The sequence below is a fragment of the Gymnoscopelus microlampas genome (genome assembly GCF_963454915.1).
Source record: "Gymnoscopelus microlampas genome assembly, chromosome: 9".
Classification (NCBI taxonomy): domain Eukaryota; kingdom Metazoa; phylum Chordata; class Actinopteri; order Myctophiformes; family Myctophidae; genus Gymnoscopelus; species Gymnoscopelus microlampas.
Window position 1 is genome coordinate 25,934,345 of NC_139946.1, and position 26,901 is coordinate 25,961,245.

At 42.9% G+C, this 26,901-nt stretch overlaps 2 protein-coding genes across 3 annotated transcripts; one reads left to right on the top strand and one right to left on the bottom strand.

Moving 5' to 3' along the window:
- Positions 1 to 386: 386 nt before the first annotated feature.
- ppat (phosphoribosyl pyrophosphate amidotransferase) lies at positions 387 to 18,232 on the bottom strand. Its single transcript, XM_084067776.1, has 11 exons — positions 17,731 to 18,232; positions 10,699 to 10,765; positions 8,844 to 9,050; positions 7,844 to 7,956; positions 7,367 to 7,512; positions 6,553 to 6,625; positions 5,600 to 5,751; positions 5,130 to 5,257; positions 2,930 to 3,151; positions 2,439 to 2,559; positions 387 to 1,945 (listed from the first exon to the last, which is right to left on the bottom strand). The coding sequence occupies exons 1-11, from the start codon at positions 17,856 to 17,858 to the stop codon at positions 1,770 to 1,772; spliced, it is 1,533 nt and encodes a 510-aa protein (XP_083923902.1). The 5' UTR covers positions 17,859 to 18,232; the 3' UTR covers positions 387 to 1,769.
- paics (phosphoribosylaminoimidazole carboxylase, phosphoribosylaminoimidazole succinocarboxamide synthetase) lies at positions 12,616 to 26,509 on the top strand. Of its 2 annotated transcripts, XM_084067774.1 has the most exons (15): positions 12,616 to 13,086; positions 13,781 to 14,269; positions 14,360 to 14,419; positions 14,522 to 15,139; positions 15,762 to 15,836; positions 16,649 to 16,818; positions 18,540 to 18,582; positions 18,949 to 19,146; positions 20,677 to 20,855; positions 21,645 to 21,824; positions 22,732 to 22,845; positions 23,562 to 23,645; positions 24,389 to 24,569; positions 25,411 to 25,569; positions 26,039 to 26,509. In XM_084067774.1, the coding sequence occupies exons 1-15, from the start codon at positions 12,648 to 12,650 to the stop codon at positions 26,203 to 26,205; spliced, it is 3,156 nt and encodes a 1,051-aa protein (XP_083923900.1). In that variant the 5' UTR covers positions 12,616 to 12,647; the 3' UTR covers positions 26,206 to 26,509. The 2 variants fall into 2 exon arrangements, with proteins under 2 accessions (XP_083923900.1, XP_083923901.1); XM_084067775.1 differs by lacking the exons at positions 12,616 to 13,086; positions 13,781 to 14,269; positions 14,360 to 14,419; ... (1 more) ...; positions 15,762 to 15,836; positions 16,649 to 16,818 and adding an exon at positions 18,308 to 18,444.
- The last annotated feature ends 392 nt before the right edge of the window (positions 26,510 to 26,901 follow it).

Here is a 26,901-nt window from a genome sequence, read left to right on the forward strand (position 1 = left end):
ACTTCCACTAAATCTTTCACACGTTTTATATATATTTTTATAATGCAAATCATGGGGCTTGAATCGGGCAACCTTGCCCTAATTCTGAGTCATACATATTGTCATATGACTTGTCATAGATGACCGGGCCACATGAAGTCCGAGATCTACCTAATTACTTAATATCAGAGCTGCTTCAAAAATAGTTGGCCATATGGTTACCAAGCAAACTGATGCCAGAAAAGTATAAGTTATCCAAAGAGGTTGAAATACAAGGCCACCTACAAATCACAAAACTAATATCAAACCTTTTTTTGGAACAAAGTTCTTGTTTATGGGATTACTTGATCCCAGGGTTTGATGTCAGACTTCGTCCCATTTAAGAAATTCAAGCCATCAAGATGACATTTTTATTTATGGAATGTTTTATTGCAGCTTTGAGAAAACCATTCAAGGTTTCAGTCAACCCCTTTCAGACATACAACACAGCAACCGTCTCTCTGTGTACATTGGTTAGTGTGGTTAGGGGAAAAGACTTCTGTCATGCAACAAAGAACACTGTACCTCAAGTAAACCAGGCTTTATAAGTAACAGCAAAGAGTTCTAAGCTCAATTTTGGTCGAAAGAGTTGTGCGTTTTGTTTTTCACTTATACAGCATCTTGTATCAAAATATGTGGGAGGTTAAGTCTTGGAACAACACACATAAGGTGCAAAATCAGACGCATGATTTTAACGAGTGGTTTGGAAACATTTGGTTTACATGGGGCCATGAAAGGACCTCCACAATATAATAAGAGCACTGAAGTCTGACATCACGGCCACTAGAGATCACTATCCCCCTGGGTCAGAGATATTTTTACCTTGGAAATAAGGGAATCTTAGATCGCGTCATATAAGAACTGTGTTCCAAAAATAAACAAATCAGCCGGGCGTTTTACTCATGATATGAAGCATCAACTGGGGGTGAAAAAGTACTAATTTATCCAAAGAGTAAGAAAAAAATATATATCTCCAAACAGACGCTATCAAATGTAACTGAATATCATAAACGACACAGTGTCGCATACCTGACAGAATCGCTGGGCTTATTTGTTTCTTTTTGGAACAGTTCTTATATGACGCAATCTAAGATTCCCCAAATAACTCCTAACCCAGGGGTAGTGGGAGTGATGTCAGGACTTCGGTACTCTATTGTCTATCTAGTAGTATAACCTGCAATATCACCCTGTTTGAAACAAAGCATAAACTGCTGCTTTACATGTATTTTTGGAGTAATTGTCATTGACAGTCCAGGCGTTAGTCAAGTATACTCTAGAGCAGTGGTTCTCAAAGTGGGGTCCAGGGGGTCCCCCAGCTAAAGGATCGATAATTAGGAACCAAATGGACCCATATGGGTTTGTAACTCAGTGTGCAGTGTCAGAGTTAAATTAACACAGGGCTCCCAAAGATTAAAAAGAACTCAACATGGGCTCCGTGGCCTAATGCAGAGGTTCTCAAATGGGGTCCAGGGACCTTCAGGGTTCCTTGAGAGGGTTCCAAATAGACCGTCACCGGTCTGTAACTCAAGAGTTATGAGAGTCCTTGAAATTAAAAAAGTTAAGAGTACTAACTGGCCTAATTCATATCAATGTGGGGGGGGGGGGGTGAGAAACACTGCCCTAGAGTAAGATGTTCTGTGTGGGTCAGGACAGCATGAGCACTGCCTTGCAGTAAATCACAGAGCTGTTTCTGCTCCTGCAGCTCAACTGTGCTCTTCCCGTTACACATGTGTTGTGCGCCAGGCAGGCGGTCACCACTCCAGCTCCACGGGGTATTTCCCTGTCAGACAGGCGGTGCAGTGGCCAACTCTCCGGCGAGGTTTGTTACTGGTGTTGATCATCTCGTCCTTCTCCTGCATGGAGGCGATTCCCCCCTGGACTGCTGCCAACAAGCCCTCCACCGTCAGATACTGAACGCTGTCGGCACCTGCATAAAGCGGTGTTGGACAAGACAAAGTCTGTTGTGTGTTTTGATTTCAAATGTCCACAAAGCAGCACATCTCCAAGGAAAAACAATAATAGGTATCGCAAGTGATACTTTATGGTAAAACGTTTTTTTTTTTGTGAAAACAAAAGCTATATATTAAGTGTGCTATAGAGTGTTTGTTCAATAACAGGAGTCTCGCCGTCTCTCCAGGTCATTACTAAACAAAAAATAAATTTGAAGGTGGGTTGCCAATTTCATTCAATCAAGAGAGAGAATCCATTTATCAGCTAAAATGTTATAGCGTTCCAGTTCCAATTCTGTTTGCTCATTTCTTTGTGTCATCATTTCCAATTTCACTTGTTTATCATGTATCCCGTATGAGTTCTCTATCCTGATTGGATGAAATTGGTATTCTGACCTGAAAATGTACTTTCAGTTTATTTTAGAGCTGAGAGAGACAGAGATTAAATGGTGCCAGTAACAAAGCACTCACCAATGTATCCAGCAATGTCCTTGAACTCAGGCCTGTTGGCGATGAGCTCTTCCTTGGTTGGAATGTTAATACCCATGTAGCACGGGTACCTGATGGGTGGAGAGGCAACTCTGATATGGACCTGAGAAACAACATACCAAGTGAGTCTGTGAATATTTAGATAATATCGCCGCTGTCCGGTGAAAACCTTGTATGTCCAAAACGGTTACTTTTCAGTAAATAGAAAATAACCTGCATACCAATACATCCATTGTAGTGTTTTAGTCATAAGCTTGTGTTAATACTTTTCATTGGTTAAATATTTATAAAACCCACAGACAGACTTGACCACTTTAAACCTGGTGTTCCCATTTTAGGCATGTTATTATAGGCTTAAGTTTTTCAACAATAGTGGAAACAAGTATCAGATACAAGGTTTCTGCCCGACAGTGACAATATAATACTTATTTAGTACTATTGGTTTACTGCAGGTTGCACTCTTGAAAACTCACCTCTTTTGCCCCTGCTTCCTTTAGCAATTTTATTATGGGCGCAATAGTGTTTCCCCTGACAATCGAGTCATCAATTAGAACCACCCGTTTCCCAGCAAAGTTGTCTGTTAATGCTCCAAACTTCTTGGCCACACCCAGCTGCCTCAGACGGGTGTTTGGCTGAATAAATGTTCTCCCAACGTAGCGATTCTTACATAGAACTTCAATGTATGGCAGCCCCGACTGCAGATATAGGAGAGAAGAAAACAGATACAAAATAAATAAAATCCTTGCCAGAGATATGAGGTGGAACACAGCCATTCTTACACTTAAACGTACAACAATTTATTTTGCAGATACTGGCTTAAACCCCATTAAAACCGGGAAAGCATCTGGGTCATTTTAGATTTTAGCGTTGGCTATTCAAAAATAGCAGATATACAAGCTTGCAAGCGGCTGCAAGCTTGTATATCTGCTATTTTCAAACATTTTTGAAAGATCTTGAAAGTGTGAGAACTACTGATTGAGAAGGCATTTGTAGAATCGGCCTCAGGTTTTAATGGGTTAAGTTATTGAAATTGTGACCCCGATGAATCAATGCTGCGTTATGTTCAATACTAGCCTGGTTCCAGCCCATAGACCCCGCCCACTCTATGAGTGAGCTCCTCTTGGTCTGGCATTATAATGTCAGCCTATGGCTTTTCGCGATCGAAGAGATACCTGACAAATCAGAGTCGGAGGTGGGAGTGGTCTAACGACAAGCCAATCAGTGAATATCTGCTAAAACAAGCTGTACGATGACGTCAGATGTAGGCGGAATCGTGAATCTCTTGTGATTGGTTTAGGGAAATTCGAATCCCCTCCCTCGCGGAATCGCGGACACTGCAGCCAATGTCAGACTGAAGCTCCACGCAGCTTCGGTCTGATAATCAGGCTAGTTCAATACCCTTGTACTTGCAGCAGGGGGCTCTATAAACCACAAAAACAGGTATTGGTCAGTTCTCAGTTGTGTTTTGTTTTGTCAATTGTGCCAAATTGGCCTCACCATTCATTACACACTTTTCACATCTAGGAAGACTACTATGGGCTATGTGACCTAAGCATACCTGTAATTTGTAAGCCTTTATTTGATAGACTGTTGAGAGAGACAGGAAACATAGTGGACAGAGTGGAATGACATGCAGCAAATGGGCCGGCCGGCCGGCCGGGAATCGAACCAGGGACTCACCGTCAGGCCCACGTGGGCTTTTTTTGCCAATCCACAGATACTCTGCTCCACAGACTTCCAGGACTGTACATGTAAACTCATTAAAAGGGGGTGTACGTGATAGCTTTTTTTTTCTTCAAATAAGTGCTAAATAGCTCCATCATTCCATTAGTGACCTATATATATAGTGATTGCTATAGTGTGTTTGTTCAGCAACAGCGCTATATAAACAGAAAATACATTTTCAGGTCGGGTTACTAACTTTAGCGAATAAGAAAAGAGAACTCATACAACTATGATACAGGATAAACAATTGAAATGGGAAGTGATGAAAAAACATGAGCAGACAAATCTGGAACTGAACAATAAAATTGAAGCTGATAAATTATCTTTGAGGTGTTCTCTCTCCTGATAAAATACAATTGGTATCCCAAACTCAAAATGTATTTTCGGTTTACTAAAGAGATGGGAAGACCCCTGTTACTGAACAAACAAACACTATAGAAATCAGAATACAATCGAGAGCTTTAACTTTTTAACTAAAACCTTTTTCTTTCAACAAATACACCCCATTTAAGGGTGATTTATTCTTAGTTGAACACCCTTATCAAATAGCAGCGCGCAACCAAGTACAAATCAGCCATTACACTTCACAGTGTGATGTGTGTGTGTTGCTCTCTGCAACATCATATCGTCGCTGTCGGGCAGAAACCTTGTATCTCCAACTTATTTTTTCGTAAATTAATGCCCTACTTCGTGTTACACAGAATAGCAAAAATAGCTGATCTACAAGCTTGCAATGCGTTGTGATCCGCCATTTTTGACAATTCTTTAAAGCGAAAGTGGTTTTGGACATACAAGGTTTCCACCCGTCGGTGGCGAATCAATGTTTGTGTGGTGTGGGAAAACAAATCTAGTCCAGGGGGCGGCAGGAAATAACTGTCAATTTTGTGTCTTTGTTGGGAGCATTTAGTGGCATTTGCAGAGAACAATGGCAGCGGCTTCCACACAGACCTGCTGAGCGTATCCCAGTGCTGCCGGGGTGGCAGACTCTGGCACGGTGCCGACCACATCTGCCTCTGTCGGCGCTTCGATGGCCAACTGCCGACCGCAGCGCTGGCGGACAGTATAAACCATCTGTCCTGCAACACAATGGAGTCAACAAACTTCAAACTATGCACACGGGGGGAACCTGCTACCAATGCTTTCACTGCTCATGAAAGGTGTCATTTTCCTGATACTATTACAAAGCTGTGACATTAAGTCCAGGGCGATATTATACAGAATATGGACAAAATGACTATATGTCACGATATAAGTACCTCAAAATCGATATTGTGAAGATAATATTGCATTGTGACAATATACATTTTATTTTAAATGTTTCACAGATTGTCAAAAATTAGGCGATCAGCTATTTTCCCTATTTTGGACAATTATTTCTATAAAATAAGTATTTTATAATATTTGTACAATATTCCTACCTTCAAAAATGGAGTCTGGTCTGGCAAAGTAAACATATTCAAAAATGCAGAAAGCAGGGAGGTCTCCCTCGGGACGAGGGACAACGGTCAGTGTTTTGACTCCATGTTTGGAGATCTGGGCAATCTCTCCAGGCAGGATTTCTCTGTAATACCTGACGACCGAAAACAAAAAAGGTAAAAAACCACCAGACTACATGTGCCTAATATACACTTCAAATGTGATGGCCAAAAATAACAGATTTTCAAGCAAAAAATGGGTCGTGTTTTCGACTTATAAAGCCTGACTATAAAGTCAGGCTTTAGTCAGTGTATAATCATTTCCCATGTAATGGGAAAAAGGAGGGGACAAAGCCCTGGGGGACCCCAGTCAATGAGGTATATAGGGTTTAAGTGGTTAACATGGTGAGGACAAGCTCATATAGGTGATTGACAAACTTTAAAGAAAATACAGGTTTTTATGAATAAAATCATACTCTTCTTTTGCATTAGTCTTAATGATAATTATTCATTTAGACCTAATTATTTGGGTATTTTGTCACTGTACAGTTCCACATACAGGACATTTGTCCTCTGCATTTAACCATCCTAACCATTATATATTAGAACCATCAATCGTATATGGAGTGACTTTTGTAAGACTGCAAAAGAAAGACTGGAGAAAAGTAAGAAAAAATTAAACCTGCACAGCCTTACCCCCTCTAAAACAAATCGCTTCACCGAAAACAGCCAATCTACAAGCACACAACACGTTGTGATGTGACGCGTTATGAGCTTGAAGATTGGCTACTTTGACAAATGATTGCCAACTATAAGTGCCCAGAGGGACGATAGGGTTCATTTAGTTAAGGGACATGTTTGTGTTATCATCTCGACCGTGTTAAGACGGTATTGTTATTGTCTTTGTCATTGTGTGAGACCACTGAACTGTGTGCATGAGTGATGGTGGAACTCACTTGGCTCCAATGGACTGGAAGCTGCAGGACTCTGATGACACCACCCAGCCCTCTGTGTCTCCCTCGCCTGCACCTGAAAGGGTCAGAGGGGTCAATTAATGATTCACCTGCCTGCACCACTGACCCAGTGGCCCCTGATGAAACAGCCCTGTTTACAGCGGGGATGTCAACGCGCTGGGGCCCCAGTCTTGTGATACCCTTACAATAGATAAGTGAGGCCTCTGCTGAATGAAGTGTGATATGCACTGTAAGGGACCTTGACAAGTAGTTTAAAGTTGGTGGCTTGTAATAGCATGTACAACTACACAATGTTCCCCTTGAGTTCTCAAAAAGTCACAGCACGTTACAGGCAGGTCACAGGTGTTTACACATGCCGTGCTATTCGCTTCATGCTGCATTCACACTAGCAGTGACAAGAGCTACAAAGCGACGAAGTGTGGTCAGCTACACAGTCGTAATTGAAGTGTTGCTCAATGCACTTGTGTGTGGGTGCGACAAGCAAGAAAAACATGAAAGCAAATATGAAAGCTTGGGTTCAGAAGAACAGGGAACTGGCTGATGGCAAGAATGAGTTCCACCACATTACAAACAGGATTTGTGCGGAGAAGAGAAGGTGAGTGGAATTGGTGAAACAAAACCGTATGATTGACTGACGATTCACAGCACCATCCACAGCGGTGAAAAAAGGCTCAGTGTCTTGCTCAAGGACACTTAAGACACTAATGCAGGGAATTGAACCTGGGAACCTTCTGATTTCAAAGCGGCCGCTCTACATTCTGAGCCACTGTCACTCAAATACACAGAGCCTTAGTACCTGACGTGTGAAGTTTAGAGACGGGGACGAGTCGTCCGAGACAGAGCGGTCTGTTTCCATATGGATCACGGACAGCGTAGATGACGTCTTTGTGCATCACCAGCAGAGAGTAAGACGTAGGAGTCTCCATCATCAGATTCTTAATTCTGCATTATAAGAAGAAACAAGAATTGGAAGTAGGCAGTAGGCTAAATCGACTGGATGTTCAGGAAGGTTCCCCTGCAAGGTGGCTCGCTGTGACAAACACCTACCTGGCGATAGGGCAAAGGGCAAAAGAAAAAATGACAGACATATCTAATATGTCAGTCAAAGCCAATCTTTCTCTTGAAAGGCGCTATATTATTATCATTATGAATAACTTTATACTTTCAAAATGTTTGATGAAATAGTGGAAGGTTTGTAGATCAGTGATTCCTGCTATTTTTTTTAAGTGTTTGAAAATGTATGAACACTTTTCACCAATGAGAGGACACCTACCTGGCGACCCAGTCAGGTGCATCCAGCTCCTCCATAGGTGGAGTCAACGCCAGCAACTGAGTGATGAGTTCACTGTCTGAGCTAGTGGACAGGCCTACACCATGACGCATCACCTGCACCACACACACACACACACACACACACACACACACACACACACACACACACACACACACACACACACACACACACACACACACACACACACACACACACACACACACACACACACACAGAGTAACTGGATATTGATTATCAGTGGTGGATGATTTTTTACTTAGCAAGCAAGTAGCAAAACCACAATGTAGAGATTTTTACTTATTGGTAAAAGTAGTAAAAGTACAAAAATATTGGCATATAAATACACTTACAGTGCCAAATGTAAACGTTCTCATTATGTAGAATGGCCGATTGTGCGGTCATATTACTGGATTGCAATTAGTAATGCATTGATGTGTTCATCACTTTAATGTTGCAGATGGGAAAGGTGGGCTGATTTGAATTACTATGTGTGGCTGGGTATCTTCGCCTGTAACAATACACAATCATTTATCCCCTAATGTTTTATATTGATTATCTAAATCTGCAAACTAAAATAACCATTAACTTAAGTTGTAGCATAATTGTAGTGGAGTAAAAAGTACAATATTGCCTCTGAGATACAGCAGAGTTAAGTATTAAGTAATACTCAAGTAAGATTAAAGAATTGTACTTAAGTGGTGTGCTTGTGACTAAATGTACTTAGTTACTTCCCACCACTGCTGATTTTATAGTAATTCATAAGCATCACTCCATGACTGGACCATTCACAGAGATGTGTCAGCATTGCAGGCTGCTTTGTCATAAATGCACATGTCTAAGCACCTGCTAAAATGGGCTGTTTCAGTTTTTACGATGTTCCACCAAGTGGTAAGCTAGGTCTACAATGTGCAAAGAATGTGATGAATGCAGGCTAATGGCAGCGCCGTGCATCAGGCTGTGCGCTCCAGACAATGCCAACCTTTTTGCGCAGTGCAGAAGCATTGACCAGCTCTCCATTGTGCGCTACCGCAATCTTGCCGTGCAGAGTGTCCACCACAAAGGGTTGGCAGTTCTGCAGCTCCGAGTTGCCCGTGGTGGAGTAGCGGTTGTGGCCTATTCCCAGGTTACCATGGCGAAGTTTCAACAAGGCTTCTGGTGGGAAAGCGGTGCTCACCAGCCCCATGCCCTACAGGAATGAAAAGGAGGCGCATTTAGAGGAGTTGGACATGCAACGCATAAATACATTTGAAGCTTGAGCACTTTCAACCTGGAGTCCCTATTTTGGGGCACGCCATTATAGGCAAAGACTTCCACAGATTTTTTTTTTTACTTTTCACAAATAAAAAGCAGATATACAGGCTCACAATGTGTTGTGAGCTTGTAAATGGGCTAATTTAGCTATTTTTGGAACATCATCGTACAAACGTATTAAGTATAAAATAGGCCTAGAGCTATACTAAATCTTCAGCTCATGAATTCAAAGTTTCATGGGAACTCAGTATAATATGTCCAAAGCTTCTAACCAGGCTAAAATTCAATCTGGAATGTGCAATTGTGATTCACATGAGGCGATGGTCGATAAGGTCACCGTCTCCACTCCATTGTGACTGTAGCTGTGCTAATCTTTTTTTTTTTTCCTTTTTACCCCAAATGTTGGTCCATGCATTTATATGTTGTGTGTTTCCTCTGTAAACACAATGGCCCTCATTTATCAACGCGGTGCAGACCAAATAATGGGCGTACAGCGAGATCACCGCAACTTTCTGCATTTATCAATATATCCTGACTTTCAGTTCAGTGTACGGCCCGCACAGATCTCACGTCTGCTCGGGAGCAGTTGTTGGCTTTGGCTGCACCCGTTTGTTCCATTGTAGACCTGCCGAGCAGCATTGTCTGACCGTCTGACAGGCATCTGAACATATATCCACTCCTAAATGTATAATCTAACTCACTAATAAATAATCCCTGTGAAAATATAACATTTTTTAAACTATTTTAAACAAAATGCTTTAACAGTCATTAGGTTAAGCTGGCAGATCTGTCTGCATTGGCTATTTGAAAATAGCAGACCTACAAGCTCACAACGGGTCGCGTCGCAACGCGTTGTGAGCTTGTAGATCTGCTATTTTCGAAATATACGAGGAGTCCAGACTGGGACTGACACGGCCGCGCCGCTGTAATCTTTTTATGGACAGCAAGGTCTCGAAACTTACAGTAGCGTGTCCTATGGAGTTATACAACCTGGGCTGGGTTGAGGATATAAATATAAACCTGACACTCCAAACCTTTGACCAGCGCAGGTTATTCTTCATGCTGTGGATTCATTTGGGCCACCGCGAGAGATCGGACATTTAACCCTCATGTAGGCTATTTGACAAAGATTGTACCATCACGGAATACATGAAAGATTGCAGTTTCCTGAGTGCCAATGCTACACTTGTCTTGGGCTTGCATTGCAAGTAGGTGCGTGTGCATGCGTGTGTGTGTGTGTGTGTACGTCAGACGCGGACATGAAAGGGAGCGAGGCAAGCGGGGGGAAACTTCATGCGTTGTTTGGTCGTATTCTGGTTCTTCATGTCGTAAAATCGGGGCGTTTTGAGAATATTCAAGGGTGTGTTATCTAAATGGCGCTCGGTTTCAGCCGTCAGATTTATCAAAGCTCCGAATAGGATCGCTTCATAAATGTGACTTTGACGTTGCCCTACGGGCGAATTCATGGCAAAAAATACGCCGTTTTTTACGCTCCATTGATAAATGAGGGCCAGCGACTACACACACAGACATATCTGAATGCGATGGCATGCCCACAAACTGCAAAGAAGAATTCATTTTACCTTAAGGGCTGTGTATGTTGGTGGACTGGCTCCATTACATGTGACAATTCCGGCACTTTCCTGGCCCCTATGGAGGCACAAACATAATTCACATACAAATCATATTATCATTACGATACATCATTATGGTTGTATAATATGCCAGCCAGGCTTTACATTTCAGCCATTTAAACAGCATGAAACTCAGCAACGCAACGTGTTCGCTTTGAGCTTGTAGGTCGGCTATCGTGCGACCAAGGCCCATTTTCAATGTCCCCCTTACAGACTCACTGACTTAAACACGTGTTCACGTAAAGTCCATGAGAGCTAAAGGGCTGTCCCACTATCAAATCGTCAAGTGCATGAGAACTCTTGCAGAGCCCTTTATACATCCTTTCAGTAAGTCTGCATTGATGCAGACTTTGCCAAATTCATAGAGTTATAGCATTAAATAAGGGGATAGCAGGGTATCCTCAAAACGTCAATCATTAAGTATGCAAATATGTCATATCAACAAACAGCAGTGCTTTCTGTCCAGTCTCACAGAATGGAGGATATATATTTAGTAAACAATTAGGCACAAGAGATAAGAAATTAGTAAAGTAAATATATAAAGAATATGGAAATATTAAACAAATAATCTACACACACATTTAAAGAATATAACAACAACAACTCACATCCTTTAAAGCACTGACTGTAAACACTCTGTAAGAATGTAAGTTATGGAAAGTGTCATGACTGAAGAACTCATCTTCAAAGTGCTGTCCCATCCCTTTTATACCTGGAGAACTTGCGATGTCAATTAAGTCTGTGAGGGTTCAGGGTTTAACCCTAAAACCGGTCATGTTTTAATATATATATATATATATATATATATATATATATATATATATATATATATATATGGCTACACACACACACACACACACACACATATATACACACACTATATATCTCTATTTTTCCTATCCAATTGGTTGGCTATTCAAAAAAGCAGATATACAAGCTCATAGGAGCTTGTAGATCAGCTACTTAAAAAAAAAAAGAAATAGCAAATCTTTGAATATACATAATTTTTTTAAGCAAACATTTTAAACTTAAATCTTTTCTTCTGGGGGTCAGTGGAACAACATATTTTTGGATGGACGACTGCAGCCAAATACATATAATTTTGGGGGTCCTTTTGTTTGAGCACCACTGATATAGCAACATGTTTTTCAGTAAACTGTTTAGAAAACATTTATAGAATCGGCCTGAGGTCTAAATGGGTTAAGGCTTTAGGGGGCACATTGGAAATCAGCCGAAGTATATGTGACAGGCATAGACGGCATTGACACACCTAAATCTAACACACCTTTTATTAATTTAATTAGCTGCAACTGTGTGGCTTACATCAGGGTGTACTATAAGTCATTCTTATGCTTTTTAACCTGCTGTCGTTTTACAACCTGAACTGGAAAACAAACTACTAAATCAGCCTAGGGTTTCATCCCCATTTAATCTGCCTCCTTTAAGCTGACAAACTTTTCAAAGCAACTGTGAGCCTTAACAGGCGTGTGAAGAGTCAAGGAGGCACACAAGCGATTCCACCCGTCTGAACAAGCTCCTTCCTGCTTCATGCCAAACGCTTGTGGTTCACCAAACTAGTTTGATGAGTGTGGTATCCCAGTAACGACACAGAGCTTTGCGGATGTTTGCATATGTGAGCTGCAGTGTGCCTTATATAGAGAGCCGTCTCGCTGCAGCTCCAGGCAGCCTATTCGCTGAAGCTATGCTTCTCAGATTACAGTGGGTCCCGCCCCCCCACACCACACAGCTTAAGCCAGTAGTGAGGCCGCTCCGTTCCACACAGGGCGTTCCTTACAGGCTTAACCGCCTGGTTGCCTAGGGAACCGTGCAGCAGAGAGGGTAGAGAGGGCGGGGGGATGGGGGGAGAGGGGGAAAGCGTTTCCAGGTCAGCTCAAAACATGGAGAGGCGAGTGGAGACACAAAGAGGAGGAGGTCTCGAGGAGGTGATGGAAGTGAACGGCGGGTCGGCGGCCGAGAGGCAGTGGGGGGAGACGGAGGCTCTTGCCCTGCTCTCGGTGTGCGAGGAGCTGGGAGCTCCGCAGCACGCGGGGGAGAGCGGCAGCAGAGCCACGTTTGAGTTGATGTCAGAGCGCCTGAGGAGGCTCAGTGTGGCGCGCAGCTGGAGGGAGTGTCAGGCCCAGTGCAGGCGCATGGGGCTGCTGCAGCAGAGCAGGAAGACTGCAGAGCCATCAGCACATTCAGCAGCCACTTCACAGCAACAACAACACTACGGCAGCCATCCCCCGCTGACCTCTGCTGCCGGGGGGTCAAGAGAGAGCTGGGAGGAAGAGGAGGAAGGAATAGTGGCCTCAGGGGGCGCTGTTACGATGCAGGAAGGTAACTGTCGACACAAACACTGGCATTCCTTTTCTGGGGCCAACATTTGGCGCAAACAAACAGCAGATCTAACAAGCTCACAAGAGATTTGGTGTAGAGGGAAAATACTAGAGGATCAGGTATAGAGGCCTAGGGGATCCCGGACTACAAGTATACTATATAGGATTTAAGTGGTTAATGATTACAATGGAGCAAAGCTCATGTCAGCTGACCTGATTCTAATGGATCTTATGGATTTTACACTGTACAATCTTGGGTGTTCATTTAAACGTGGAGTGTAAATATGGACCCATAAAGGTTACAGTCCAGGTTAGATTTTGCAATATACTTAAAAACAGAAACTTTGGATTAAATCTGCACTACGTAACTTTCCTCTTCTACCCCGGATTTGAACCCGGGTCTCCTTCGCGAGTGCTGAAACAGGATCGTGTCAAAGGTCATGTCTCACCTAGACACAGGATCTCAATAGAAGAGCAGGGAGACGAAATACAACCACCCCAATTGTATAAGTTATATTGTATTAACATACAATATCACACAGATTGGACACATTTACATTTTATTGATAAAAAAAAAAGTATTGCTGCTTTAAGTTAATGGTTTTTCGCAAATAAATAGTGCAAAAATTAAGATAAAACATTTGCTACAAAATTATGTACACAGTTTATCTCACAGAAAACATTTCTTTGTACAGGGATCAAAGCTCACGGCCACGGAGGTCTCACTTACTCGCAGTACGTGGCCAGAGAGGGAGGCCGGCACTGGACCGACGAGGAGGTCCGGGCGCTGCTGTGTGTCTGGGCCGACCGGCGGATTCGGCAGCGCCTGAGGGGCACACTGCGCAACAAGTCTGTCTTCCAGGAGATGGCCCGCCAGATGCAGCGAGGCTTCGGAGTGGTGCGCAACTGGAAACAATGCCGGACCAAATACAAAAACCTCAAGTACGAGTACAAGACGGCCAAGAGTGCTCAGGCGGCCGGAGGCGGCGGAGCCGGAGGCCCGGGGAAGTACATGAAGTTCTTTGATGAGGTGGAGGCCATCCTGCTAGACAAAGAGCTGGAGAACGTCGCTCAAGAAGACCCGCATGACGGAGAAACAACAGCAGGCAGGTGGAGGTTGCCGGCAGAGCCCACCACAGATACGAGGGGGCCTGAGAATGAACTGGTGATCGAAATTGATGATGGTGAGTAATCAGTCTGAAAGGTGCAAGTACACGGACGATTGTAAGACAATGTCCGCCTTCAAGCTCTGACTTTACACATTCTCATTTTAGACGACAACAGTGACGAGTACGACATTGATGTTGAGACAGAGGGCAGGTGGAACGGAGCAGGTAAGCTGAATCAACTTATCTGTTGACAAATATCTGCAACAATCGATGTGTTCTCTCAGATGTTGCACTCTGCTGCTCTGGATGCCTATCCCTCATCCACAGATCCGTCCGCCTCTGGCCAGTTTCACGTGGTCACGGTGTCGGACACAGGCCGCAACTGGAGCGACCAGGAGGTGCGAGCGCTGATCCAGGTTTGGTCCGAGGAGTCCGTGTGCAGACAGCTGGAGAGCTCGACCAGGAAGAGGGACATCTTCGTCCAGATCTCCAATAGGTTGATGCAGCAGGGCGTCGAGCGCGACTGGAAACAGTGCCACACCAAATACAAAAACCTCAAGTACCTGTACCGCTCCCTCCAGAGGGGCAAGGCGGACAGCACGCACAGCACCGATCCACGACGCCTCATGAGGTTCTACGACGAGGTGGACGCCATTATGAATCACGCAGATAACATATCACCACCCCGCGCAGGATTTGTAGAACAACACACGGAGTCTTCCGGGTTCAGCATGTTGGCCAGCTGTGAGGAGAGCAGCCTTACAGAGGTCAACATGGCCCATGTGGATACAGCAACTTCAGTGGTTGAAGTTACTGAAGGAAGAACTGCGAATCCTGAGTTCAGCACATGTACTAAAAGCCTAGAGCTTTCACTACACAATGCAGAGTCAAGGCTGAACACAGGCAAGGGAGGCTTGGATCAACAACTACAAGGATTCATTTTGAGTGAGCCCAATGTTCTAATTCATCCCTATCCAATATGAAAGTACTTAAGATAGCCATCTATTTTGAACATCAGTCTGGCAGTGCTGAGATAGCCAATTTAACTATATTATACAAATTTTGCATGAGACTGCCTAATGAAAAATAAGTAGAAATCATTCTAACTAACCAGAGCAGAGGTGCCGTGCAGGGTATATTTGGCACAACAATTAGTTTTGTTCAGCCTTGCAGTATCAGTTGAGTATATCATATCAAGGCAAAAATCATAAGACACGTGCACAATATTTTGTAGCTTCAGCGTGAGGAGTGTGAAACATTTTACACTTACATTTTCACATGAGGTTATACATTATTCAGGGTTATGTTGTTAGCTTCCCCAGTATATATTTTTTTGTTGAACCCGTCAATAGAACATTTTTAAATGGCCTGCTCAAGACTTTACAATATCGGAAGAATTCTTGACACAGCTCCACTATTCATCTCTAGGGTTCATGAATAGTCAACCACTAACACTCTAAAAAACCCTGAGGATCCTTACTAGTCTACATTCCTCCTCATTATGCAACTTCAAAATGAAAAATATTAGCCCAAAGCCCCTAAATTAGTTGTATGTTGTACTTTGCAGGGCAAACTGAAACTATGTCAGGAGATGCCATCATGCCAACAGTCAGAGGTCTGAAGCGGAAAGCTATGAACCAAGGTATGTATTGACCTGGGCTCTTCGTGTTTAAAAGATGTCATGAGAAAACAGTTATAGGGTCACAATCACCCCGAGGCTTTATAATATGTGAGTCATGTCATGTGACCTGCCTGACATGAAGCCTCCTAATCAAATGATGGTAAAAGGGGAGGGTTACACTTAACTGCCAAGTGCTGACAAAGGGGGGAATACATTAATTGTGTAGTTCTTTATCAGAGGCCAAATGACAATGAAATTACAGACCATGTACTCAGAGCTTCACTCATGATGGCCATTCTTACAGAATTACGTTGGCTCTTTATATGCACTGCTTAAATGTAAGGAAAATGGCATTTTCTGCCTTGGAAAGAAAATAAATCACAGAAATCCAGGTATTGTGCATGTAATATCTTCATATATGAGGTATTTTATGAATATACTGCAAGTTATGATTGTTTTATGAATTAGCCCTTGAATATCTGCTGTTAATAGGAGCAGTTCACCCAAAAACATGACTTATTTTCTGCTGACCAATGACCTGGTCATCAAACTATTGGTTTAGGACCGTGACAAAAACTAAAAAATCTCCATGAATTCAAGGCTTCATGGGGTGTGTAACACATTTTTTTGGGGTGAACTACTCCTTGACATGACAGACCAAAACATAATCTGTAAACAAAACAATGCCCAAATGCCTATCCTTCATGTAAGGGGCCAGGATGCACATTTAACTCTTTCAAAGGTGGTCTGATAATTGCATGTACTTATGTTGCACGTTTATTACTATGGCAAAAATAAGCAGAACATTTAATATCTTGCTTCTTTATTTTCAGATGGCACAAACAAAAAAGTAAAAAGAATGGATAATGGGCCTGTCGATGCCGAGTCTGTGTGTAAACAGGAGCAGGAGGATCACATCCCTATAATAGAGATTAATTCAGTTTGTTCAATGGCAGCGCCTAATCATCAGGCAGAGAGACATAATCATCTAGCAGAGAGACAGGTAAGGTAACATGACTGCAACTGATAATGACATCACATGACAACAACAAATCACTGTTGATTCAAAGTGGGGTCCGGAGACCCCCAGGGGTCCTTGGGGGAGAGTTCCTGGGGGTCCCCAGTAAAAATAGCAGATGTACAAGCTCGGTGTGCAAGCTTGTACATCTGTTATTTTTTAAAAGAAATGTTTGGAAGATTTTGAATTATTTTTTTCTCTTATTACTTCTCTTCTGGGGGTCTCTGGCACAAAATATTTTCAGATGGGGGTCGGTGGCCAAATATATTAATTTGTGGGTCCTTGGCACGAAAAAGTTTGAGAAACTACTGAATAACAGCAACTTATAATGACATCACATGACAACACAACATGAGTCATGACACATCACATCACTGTTCATTAGTTACACCATGTGGATCATCATGTTTCCCACGCCATGCAACACAAGTAGCATACACAGTTTCTCTGTTGAATATGAATTGAATATGAATTAAGAAAGCTGGGTAAAAGTTGGAACATGCAGTGGTTGTGTTGTTTTCACGACTCAATTTCACTCATCAGCCTTAATGATGCAAAATGAAATTCACCTTCACAATGCGCGTTGTTTGTCTTAATTCAAACTTGTCCTTTTAATCAGTGGTTCAAGCACCCAAATATAGCCTATTTCACTGCAGTCCCGCACTTGAAGATTTTGTGCCAGCTAGGGACCCCCATAACTTCCATAATAGAGGTTTGTCAACATTTGTCAACATTTTTCGAAAATAACCAAAACAATATTGTGCCTAAACTATTCCTCCTGGACCTGGGGACCCCCCTGGAACCCTCTCAAGGTCCCGACCCGTGGAGGGTCCCCGGACCCTACTTTGATACCATCTTTTTCTAACAACACTCACCATCACCCATTGACATACATACCTGTGTTGTAAGGCCACCAGTCCCAACGTGAGGATCTGGGCCACTTCCAGTTGCGTGGGCCACTCTCCAGTGGCTACGCATCCGAACACGCCGCACTCCTCAAAGATGCCCGACTCCTCGAACTCCATCCTCGGCTTGTCCTCCTGGCTGCTCCCGGCCCTGGTCCTGGTCCTGGTTGTCTCGTCTCGTGCTGCTACCGTGACAGATAGTTAGAGCACTGCGAGCGGACCACGTGCTAAATAATAGACACCACACGTTACTTTACACACTACGCTCTCACGCACGGATACAGGACCACAGATACATCTTTTTTTTCTCTCCCCCGAATCAAATACTTGACTTATCGTCTTATAACGCGATTCGACCTGCCGTGCATCGTCTTGTCTTCCTCCCGATACGATGTATCGATTAAACAGCTTGAGATTTAAAGCTCGTAGCGGCGACACAAACAATCGCCCGGGTGATATACAGAAACAAAGTTGCCAGCGCAGTTCGGCCACATTTGGAAGTGATGAGAAAGTTTTCACCCCACGTGTCGAGCAGTGCGACGCCGTGATTGGTGGGGTGCGGGTCGACGGCGGGCTGTGATTGGTGGGGCTTGTCGACGCCGGGCTCTGATTGGCTGCGACCCACATCCCACACTACTACTCCACTTTCATGTTCTCCTAGCGTGCAGCAACAGCAACTCTCTGCTTTCTTTCCACATTCCCCCTCGTGAGGAAACTTAACTTTTTGTCTGCAAGTTCTGTGTTTTTTGTTACGTGTTGGAATTAGATCTTTTAAGATTTGTTTGTGTTGTTTTCTTCCAGCAATACAGGTTTTCCAAAACTACAACAATGGCCTCGACACAAGGTAGGCTACAAGTTCACTTGCTCTCTAGCATCCATCCATTCAAGCGTGGGTGTTTTCTCCTACAAGTTTCTGTCCGAAAGTAGGCTACATTCGAATAGCTTGTAGATTCGCTATTTTCGGGACGCGACACACACAATGCTTAACCAATGTAGGCTATAAATCGAGGCGTATGAAAATAGAAGATCTACAAGTTCACAAGGCGTTTGCGATGCGAGGTATTATGAACTTGTAGATCTGCTATTTTTGGGACGCGACACAATGCTTAACCACTGTAGGCTATAAATCACAGCATATGATCTGATCCAAGTTGACAACCAGTCATTTAATGGTGCAATGGGGGATGTATGGCCTGTGTTTTTTCTTTAGAACTGAGAATTGGCGAGAAACTGAACGAGGGGAAGACGAAAGAGATCTTCGAACTCGTGGACCAGCCCGGCTCGGTTCTGGTCCAGTCCAAGGACCAGATCACCGCCGGCAATGCCGTGAGGAAGGACCAGATGGAAGGCAAGGCCGCCATCGCCAACAAAACCACCAGCTGCATTTTCCAGTTGCTGCAGGAGTCAGGTGAGACTGAGAGGGATGCCTGGACTGGAATTAATTCATAACTATTCACGTTATCTGTGTGGCCTTGCACTTAATAAAAAAAAAGAGTATCTCAAAGTTAATTGGCTAAGCCTAAGTGTAACCCATGTGTCCTTCATGAGTGTGTGGCTCATGTGTCCCTGGACTGTAGCAATTATTGCTTTCTTGTGACTTGAGACCTGGCTGCACATCATTACCCAGAACGTGACCAGTACAACACTCACACTTCATCTGAGAGCTGGCACGGCTTTCATAGCACATTACTGAGAGTAAATGTCAGTAATTGAAATGTTAGTGTTTGATTAAAGACTTGAGACTCCAATTTGCTCTTGAATCGGTCATGGGACATGAGTCACAGCATATTATGACTGCAAAATGAGTTTAAATGTATTGTCCTGTCCGGCTGTAAAAGACTAATTTGTAAAGTAAACTTGTGGCATCAAAATACCTTAACCTGAGTTATGGTGGAGTCGTGTGTGTGTGTGTGTGTGTGTGTGTGTGTGTGTGTGTGTGTGTGTGTGTGTGTGTGTGAAAACTTGTGGCATCAAAAGACCTTAACCTGGGGGGGGGGGGGTGTTGCTACTTTTAAGTAAACAATATTGTGTCTCTTAGTCTTTATTCACAAAAATACATGTACATAATTTGTAAAACATAATGAAGACCAAGAAGAGTGTATTTCCATTCAGATTCAGATTCAGATTCCTTTATTTGCCATTGTGTAATACACATAGGAATTTGCTTTGACAATGCATGATTGTGTTTCAATCTTTTTTCACATATATAACATAAATACCAACAACACCAACAACATTGTGCAAGAAATAGATAATATAAAGTGCCATAGTGTTCAGTAGTGCAATGTCATTGCCAATGTCAGGTTTCAGTGGCCCTTGGGGGCGGGGGAGGAGGGAAGCCAGACTCATTGAGCAGCCTGGCAGCTGAGGGGAAGAAGCTGAGTCTGTGGCGTGCTGTGGTGGCCTTCAGCAACCGCATCCTTCTTCCAGAGGGGAGCAGGGTGAGGAGGCCGTGGCCAGGGTGGGAGGGGTCAGCCATGATCTTTCTTGCCCTCCTCAGTGCCCTGGAGTCGTGCAGGGACTTGAGGGAGGGCAGGGGACGGCCGATCACCCTCTCTGCGGACCGAATCACCCGCTGCAGCTTGACGAGATCTTTTGCAGCTGCAGCGGGGAACCAGGTGATGATGGAGTGGGTGAGGATGGACTCAATGATGGCCGAGTAAAAACGGGTCATCATAGCCCTTGACAGTCTGTACTTCCTCAGTTGCCGCAGGAAGAACAGTCTCTGCTGTGCCTTTTTCAGGAGGGTCATGATGTTCAGTTCCCACTTCAGGTCCTGGGAGATGGTAATGCCCAGGAACTTAAAGGACTCCACAGAGTTCACCAGAGTGCCTCCCAGCATTGTGGTCCTTGAGTGCAATTGTGTGTAAAATAAAAAAAATATGTTTAATAATTACAGTTAAATGTTTCTTCATTTTTACTTTGTAATGTTCCCCAGGCATTAAGACTGCCTTTGTGAAGCAGCACTCAGACACAGCGTTCATCGCGGCACGCTGTGAGATGATTCCCATTGAATGGGTGTGTCGCAGAGTCGCCACCGGATCCTTCCTCAAGAGGAACCCAGGAGTGAAAGAGGGCTACCGCTTCTCTCCTCTCAAGATGGAGATGTTCTTCAAGGTGTGCAAGTTGTGCATTATTCCCTCTGGGTTGATACAAGTCACTGTGGCCCACTGGTTCTCAACGTTGGGGGTCCGGGGACCACCAGCGGGCAAATGGACCCTTACGGGTCTGTAACTCTTGCGAGTTGCATTGCCATTAACATTACCTGTTAATGGCAATGTTAATTTGTTAAATAAGTCTTTGGAATTTTCATCCAGTCCAAGTCATGGACTGGACGTTTTGAATTTCATTCATACATTGATCTTTTTTCCAGGGGCTAATATTCGCCTAGACCTTTCAAATAAGTCCATGTTTTCAAAATACATTAAACACTATGATTGCTGGTGTGTTCAGAGCCAGTTTTTACAACCATTAGACTCTGGTTTAAACCACAGCAACAGGATGGTGAAATAGACCAGACCACTATATGCAGTCAGAGTGGCTGGACAAGCACTGCTGTCCATACATTATGAAAAAGGAAAAACAAACAAAAGTAACTCTGAGAGTTATAGACCTTACGGGTCCATTTTGTTCCATAATATCTATACACGAGTTAAATGAGCACTGAGCATTTTACATTGTAGATTGGTGTTACAGTATAGTTTAATTCAGTGACTCGACTTTTTAATTTGATTTCTAGGACCTCCAGTTTGATACACTGTAAAATCGTGACTAGTGACCCAGTTATTTTCTAAATGTTAACTTTTGTCTGTTGATTGACACTACAACTTAGCAACTTGACTTCAAAGTAACTGTCCCTGTGAACTCAACCCCAAACTTCTTTCCCCATGTAATGTGTTGCTGTAGGATGATGCCAACAACGATCCACAATGGTCAGAGGAGCAGCTGCTGGAGACAAAGTTCTGCCTGGCCGGGCTCACCATTGGCCAGTGTGAGGTGGACATAATGAATCGCAGCACCGTGGCCATCTTTGAGATTCTAGAGAAGGCCTGGGCCACCCAGAACTGCACTCTGGTTGATATGAAGGTATGTGGTTATTCACTGCCCTCTGCTGGCTATGTGCGTTCATGGTGCCTAAAGATTCTGTTAGCTTCTTCACGACGAGCTGGTGTGAAACTAAATGCCAAACTAAAGACCAGTGGTGTTAAGTAACTAAGTACATTTACTTAAGTACTGTACTACAGTACAATTTTGAGGTATTTTTAGCGGCGCTAGCCGCTCTATACCTTTAGGTATAGAGCGGATCCTGCTCTATACCTGACTTTGTCCGTGTTCACCGTCAACGTTCTGATTGGTCAGACCCGTCAACGTTCTGATTGGTCAGACCCGTCAACCTTTAGGTATAGAGCGGATCCTGCTCTATACCTGACTTTGTCCGTGTTCACCGTCAACGTTCTGATTGGTCAGACCCGTCAACGTTCTGATTGGTCAGACCCGTCAACGTTCTGATTGGTCAGACCCGTCAACAAAGTGATTGGTCAAGCTTCACGTGACACATGGCTATAAACACATTATAAACACATATCGATGACAAAATGTATCAAGGTGCCGCTACCTTCACACAGGGTGTGATTTTTTACTTTACTGGAGTATTTCCAATTTTCAGTACTTTTTACTTTTACTCCCTACATTTATTTGAGAACTTTAGTTACTACTAGTTACTTTAAAGATTTATTATTACAAAACATACATTACCCACTTAAGCCCTATATAAATTTCGGCCATTTGAAAATGGCTGATCTACAAGCTCACAATACGTTGCGATGCGATACATTTTGATACCAATACTTTTGTACTTTTATTAAAGTAAATTTTGGACGTTTACTTCTAACAGAGTATTTCTACATTGCAGTATTGATACTTTTACTTAAGAAAAAAAAAATAGTATTTTTTCCACCACTGCTAAAGACTGATGTGCTGCTTTTTGTCACAGATTGAGTTTGGAGTGAATGTGACCACTAAGGAGATTGTCCTGGCTGATGTGATCGACAATGATTCATGGAGGTTGTGGCCAGCGGGAGACCGAAGCCAGCAGAAAGATAAGCAGGTGAGGAATTATGAGTGTCCTCGCTTCTTCTCAAGTTAGCAAATGGTCGCTGTCAGGTGAAAACCTTGTATGTCCAAAAGATCCTGAGAGGTTTCTGAAACACCTGATAAAAAAAAAATGTGTATATATATATATATATATATATATATATATATATATATATATATATATATATATATATATATATATATATATATATTAAAAAAAATTACACAGATTCTTTCCCAGTTTTAATGCCTTAAACACTACAATTGCTGGTGTGTTCAGAGCCAGTTTCTACAACCATTAGACTCTGGTTTAAACCACACCACACAGCAACAGGAGGGTGGTGAAATAGACCAGACCACTATGCAGAGTGGCTGGACAAGCACTGCTTTCCATACATTATGAAGAAAAAATATATTGTTGTCACAAGCTCTTGTTATTACTTTTCATTGGTTCAATATTTATTTAAAAAAACACTTTTAACAAAATTAACCACTTATAGCAAAAAAAAATGCAAAAATAGCTGCTCTACAAGCTTGTAGATCTGGTTATTTTAGTTAGCCTACTTTTGCGTGACATTCAACATACAAAGTAAGTGGTAGTGGTTCTTAATGACAAAAGTTGAAATATGGAGATGCAATGTTTCTGCCCTTCAGCAACGAAATGTATTGTCATTGTTTGAGCTGCTTCTCCGGGAGACTGTCAGATGAATGAATTCTCTGCTTCCTCAGGTGTACAGGGACCTTAAAGAAGTGACACCCGAGGCAATGCAGATGGTGAAGAGGAACTTTGAGTGGGTCTCTGAAAGGGTCAAGGTACAATGACTGAACCCGGCTAAACCCCCTCTCTCTAATATTGCTGAGCAGTTTTTCCTTTAACCTCAGACATGAAATTATCAGCTTTGTTTTCTTGTCAGAACAGGCCCCAGTGTTTGCCCAGAATCAACATGTCGTAATGACATAGTGGAACATTTACTTGGCCAGATTTTAGTGCTATTTCAGACATGACACATATCCCAAGTGTCCGCAGTAACCCACAGTCAACCTTATTGACCTGTTTTTCCCTATAATGACATGGCCAAAATGGGGACGCCAGGTTGATGGTGCTTAAGGACCATACCAGTGTCAATACATGTCGTTGTCTCTTCACAGCTTTTGCTGGCCATATATAAACATTTTCCTGTCGATGGCAACGTTCATTTGTTTAATTAGTCTTTGAAATTTTAAGTCATGGACCGGACTTTTTGAATTTCATTCATTGATCTTTTCTCCAGGGACTAATGTACACCTAGACTTTTCAAATAAGTCCATGTTTTTCAATTGCGTTAAACACTATGATTGCTGGTGTGTTCAGAGCTAGTTTCTACAACCATTAGACTCTGGTTTAAACCACACCACACAGCAACAGGAGTGTGGTGAAATAGACCAGACCACTATGCAGAGTGGCTGGACAAGCACTGCTTTCCATACATTATGAAGGAAAAACAAACAAAAGAACAAACAAAAACACTAAAAGTTAGTGGTTGTAATGAGGACTGTTTTGGTGCTGGTGTCCTCAGCTGCTGCTGGAGCCCCAGGCCAGTGGGCGGGTGGTGGTTCTGATGGGTTCCACCTCAGACATGGCCCACTGTGAGAAGATCAAGAAGGCCTGCACCTCATACGGAATCCCCTGCATCATGAGAGTGACCTCTGCTCACAAAGGGCCAGATGAGACGCTCCGCATCAAGGCTCAGTACGAGGGTGAGCAATCACACAGTCGGGTGCAACACTAACTCACAACTAATCGATTAAATTGATTATGAAAAATGAATTGGTCATTTCCCCAGGGATTAATATGTATATTAATATTCGCCTAGAATTTTCTAATGAGTCCATGTTTTTAAAATGCATTAAACACTATGATTGCTGGTGTGTTCAGAGCCAGTTTCTACAACCATTAGACTCTGGTTTAAACCACACCACACAGCAAAAGGAGGGTGGTGAAATAGACCAGACCACTATGTGCAGAGTGGCTTGACAAGCACTGCTTTCCATACATTATGAAGAAAAAATATATTTTAAAAAGAAAAAACGTGCTCCTTGATAATCAAAAACTGAATCAATAGAATAATTGCTGAGAAAATAGCCGACAGTTTGCAGCCCTACAACACAAAGAGGCTTTAAGTGCACAGCCAGTGTTCAAAAATGTCCTTTCACAAGCGTACGCTGATGAATGCTGATTGTTGTTGATCCCGGTGAGGAAAATTGCGAAAATTAAATTGTGAAAGGACATTGAGTGCTGGCTTCTTTGTCTTTTCAATAAGAGGCTAGCTCTTTTGTTGATTGATTTCTACATTTTGCATCTGTCAGGTTATCAACTAACACCATTGTCAATAAGCCAGTACTCAACCCCTGACCTCAACAGGTAAATAAGATGTCACATTGTTAAAGGGACCCGTGTCCCCGTGCAGCAGCCGAAAAGGCTGCCGTGTTAAGTGGTCAGATGGGTGGGCAGCGAACGCCTCCCGAGGTCTTCATGTGGGCCCTGATCCAGGAAAAGGTTGAGAACCACTGGTATATTCACCTCCACACTGTCTTTCAGGCGATGGCGTCCCAACCGTGTTTGTGGCTGTGGCGGGCAGGAGCAACGGGCTCGGTCCTGTGATGTCGGGGAACACGGCGTATCCTGTCATCAACTGCCCACCGCTCACTCCAGACTGGGGGGCACAAGACGTCTGGTCATCTCTCCGCATGCCAAGCGGTAAGCACACTGTACTTGTGTACAGAACGCTTGGCACGTTTGTCATTTTCACAAGCATATCGTTGCTGTTGGGCAGAAACCTTCTATCTCCATGTTTCATTTCTTATCTTTTTTACTTTTTCTGTGCGTGTAAATTAATCCAATCGTACAAAAGTGTGTCATGCAAAACTAGAGATGATAGTCAATCTACAAGCCCACAAAGCGTCGGATCGTGACGTGTTGTGAACTTGTATCACTGCTATTTTTTAAACAATTTTTAAAGTGAAAGTGTCAAGTCCGTTTTTTATAAATATTCAAATGTAAAGTATTAACCAAAGCTTGTGCCTAAATGACTTAATTGGATCCATTGGAACACAGGTTCCTTTTCTTCCATTTCCTGAAAAGTAACGGTTTTGGCCATGCATAATACGGTTTGTTATAATTGAACCTGGCTAAGAATAAATTGTAATCCCCAATTTCTCCCGTGAAGGTCTTGGCTGCTCAACCGTCCTCTCCCCCGACGCTGCTGCCCAGTTTGCGGCCCAGATCTTCGGGCTCAGCGACCACCTGGTGTGGTGCAAGCTGAGGGCCTCTATGCTCAACACCTGGGTCTCTCTCAAGATAGCCGACAAGAAGCTGCAAGCTTGCAGCCTCTGAACCACACTCCCGTTTTAGTCCTGAATGTTTACAACTAAAGCCTGATTTACGCTTATTTGTGTGCCGGTGTCATGCACCAAAAATATCCAATCCATTTAATATTTTCGAGCGTTTAACTTGGCTATTTTCAGTGCGCGACACCAACGCACAACTAAGCATAAAACAAAGCTTAATGAGCCCTTTAGGCGTGTTCCCGTTTCTGTCTGCCTCGTCTTTTTGTGTACCATGAATAGCTCACTAACTTGTGGATCAAAAGTCCAACATGCTTCTAAAAATCATTCCATTAAAGAGAAAGTTTATTGAACTTGTGTAGTTCTTTAATGTGGTAATATGTGGGACTTAAAAAGGGGTATCTTGAGAATTCAATTCATCTAGTTATTAGGGGTGTAATCATACATTTTAACAGCGATATGATCCGCATCACGATACATGGTTGACAATATGATACATGGATGATATTCGTTCATTTACAGCGATACGATACAATGCTTTAAAATCAATACACTAACTATTTAATCTGTTTGTGTGCAACGTGTGGATAAGTTCAGGATTAGTTTAACACAACTTAAGTCAGGATTTAGAAGGTGTTTATAGAATCGGCCTCAGGTCTAAATGGGTTAAGGGAAAAAATGTATTATGGATATAAATAAGTAAACGGTGATTCACTGGCAAATACATTTAAAAGACATTACTTTG

Excerpts from the sequence above, each read along its gene's own strand:
- paics (XM_084067774.1), top strand. The coding sequence starts at position 12,648 with ATGGAGAGGCGAGTGGAGACACAAAGAGGAGGAGGTCTCGAGGAGGTG. Across the intron at positions 15,140-15,761 it reads ACTACAAGGATTCATTTTGA|GGCAAACTGAAACTATGTCA; the intron begins GTGAGCCCAATG and ends TGTACTTTGCAG. Across the intron at positions 20,856-21,644 it reads AGATGGAGATGTTCTTCAAG|GATGATGCCAACAACGATCC; the intron begins GTGTGCAAGTTG and ends GTGTTGCTGTAG.
- ppat (XM_084067776.1), bottom strand. The coding sequence starts at position 17,858 with ATGGAGTTCGAGGAGTCGGGCATCTTTGAGGAGTGCGGCGTGTTCGGA. Across the intron at positions 6,626-7,366 it reads CTCTAAACTTCACACGTCAG|GTGCAGGCGAGGGAGACACA; the intron begins GTACTAAGGCTC and ends TGACCCTTTCAG. Across the intron at positions 3,152-5,129 it reads CACTGGGATACGCTCAGCAG|TCGGGGCTGCCATACATTGA; the intron begins GTCTGTGTGGAA and ends CTATATCTGCAG.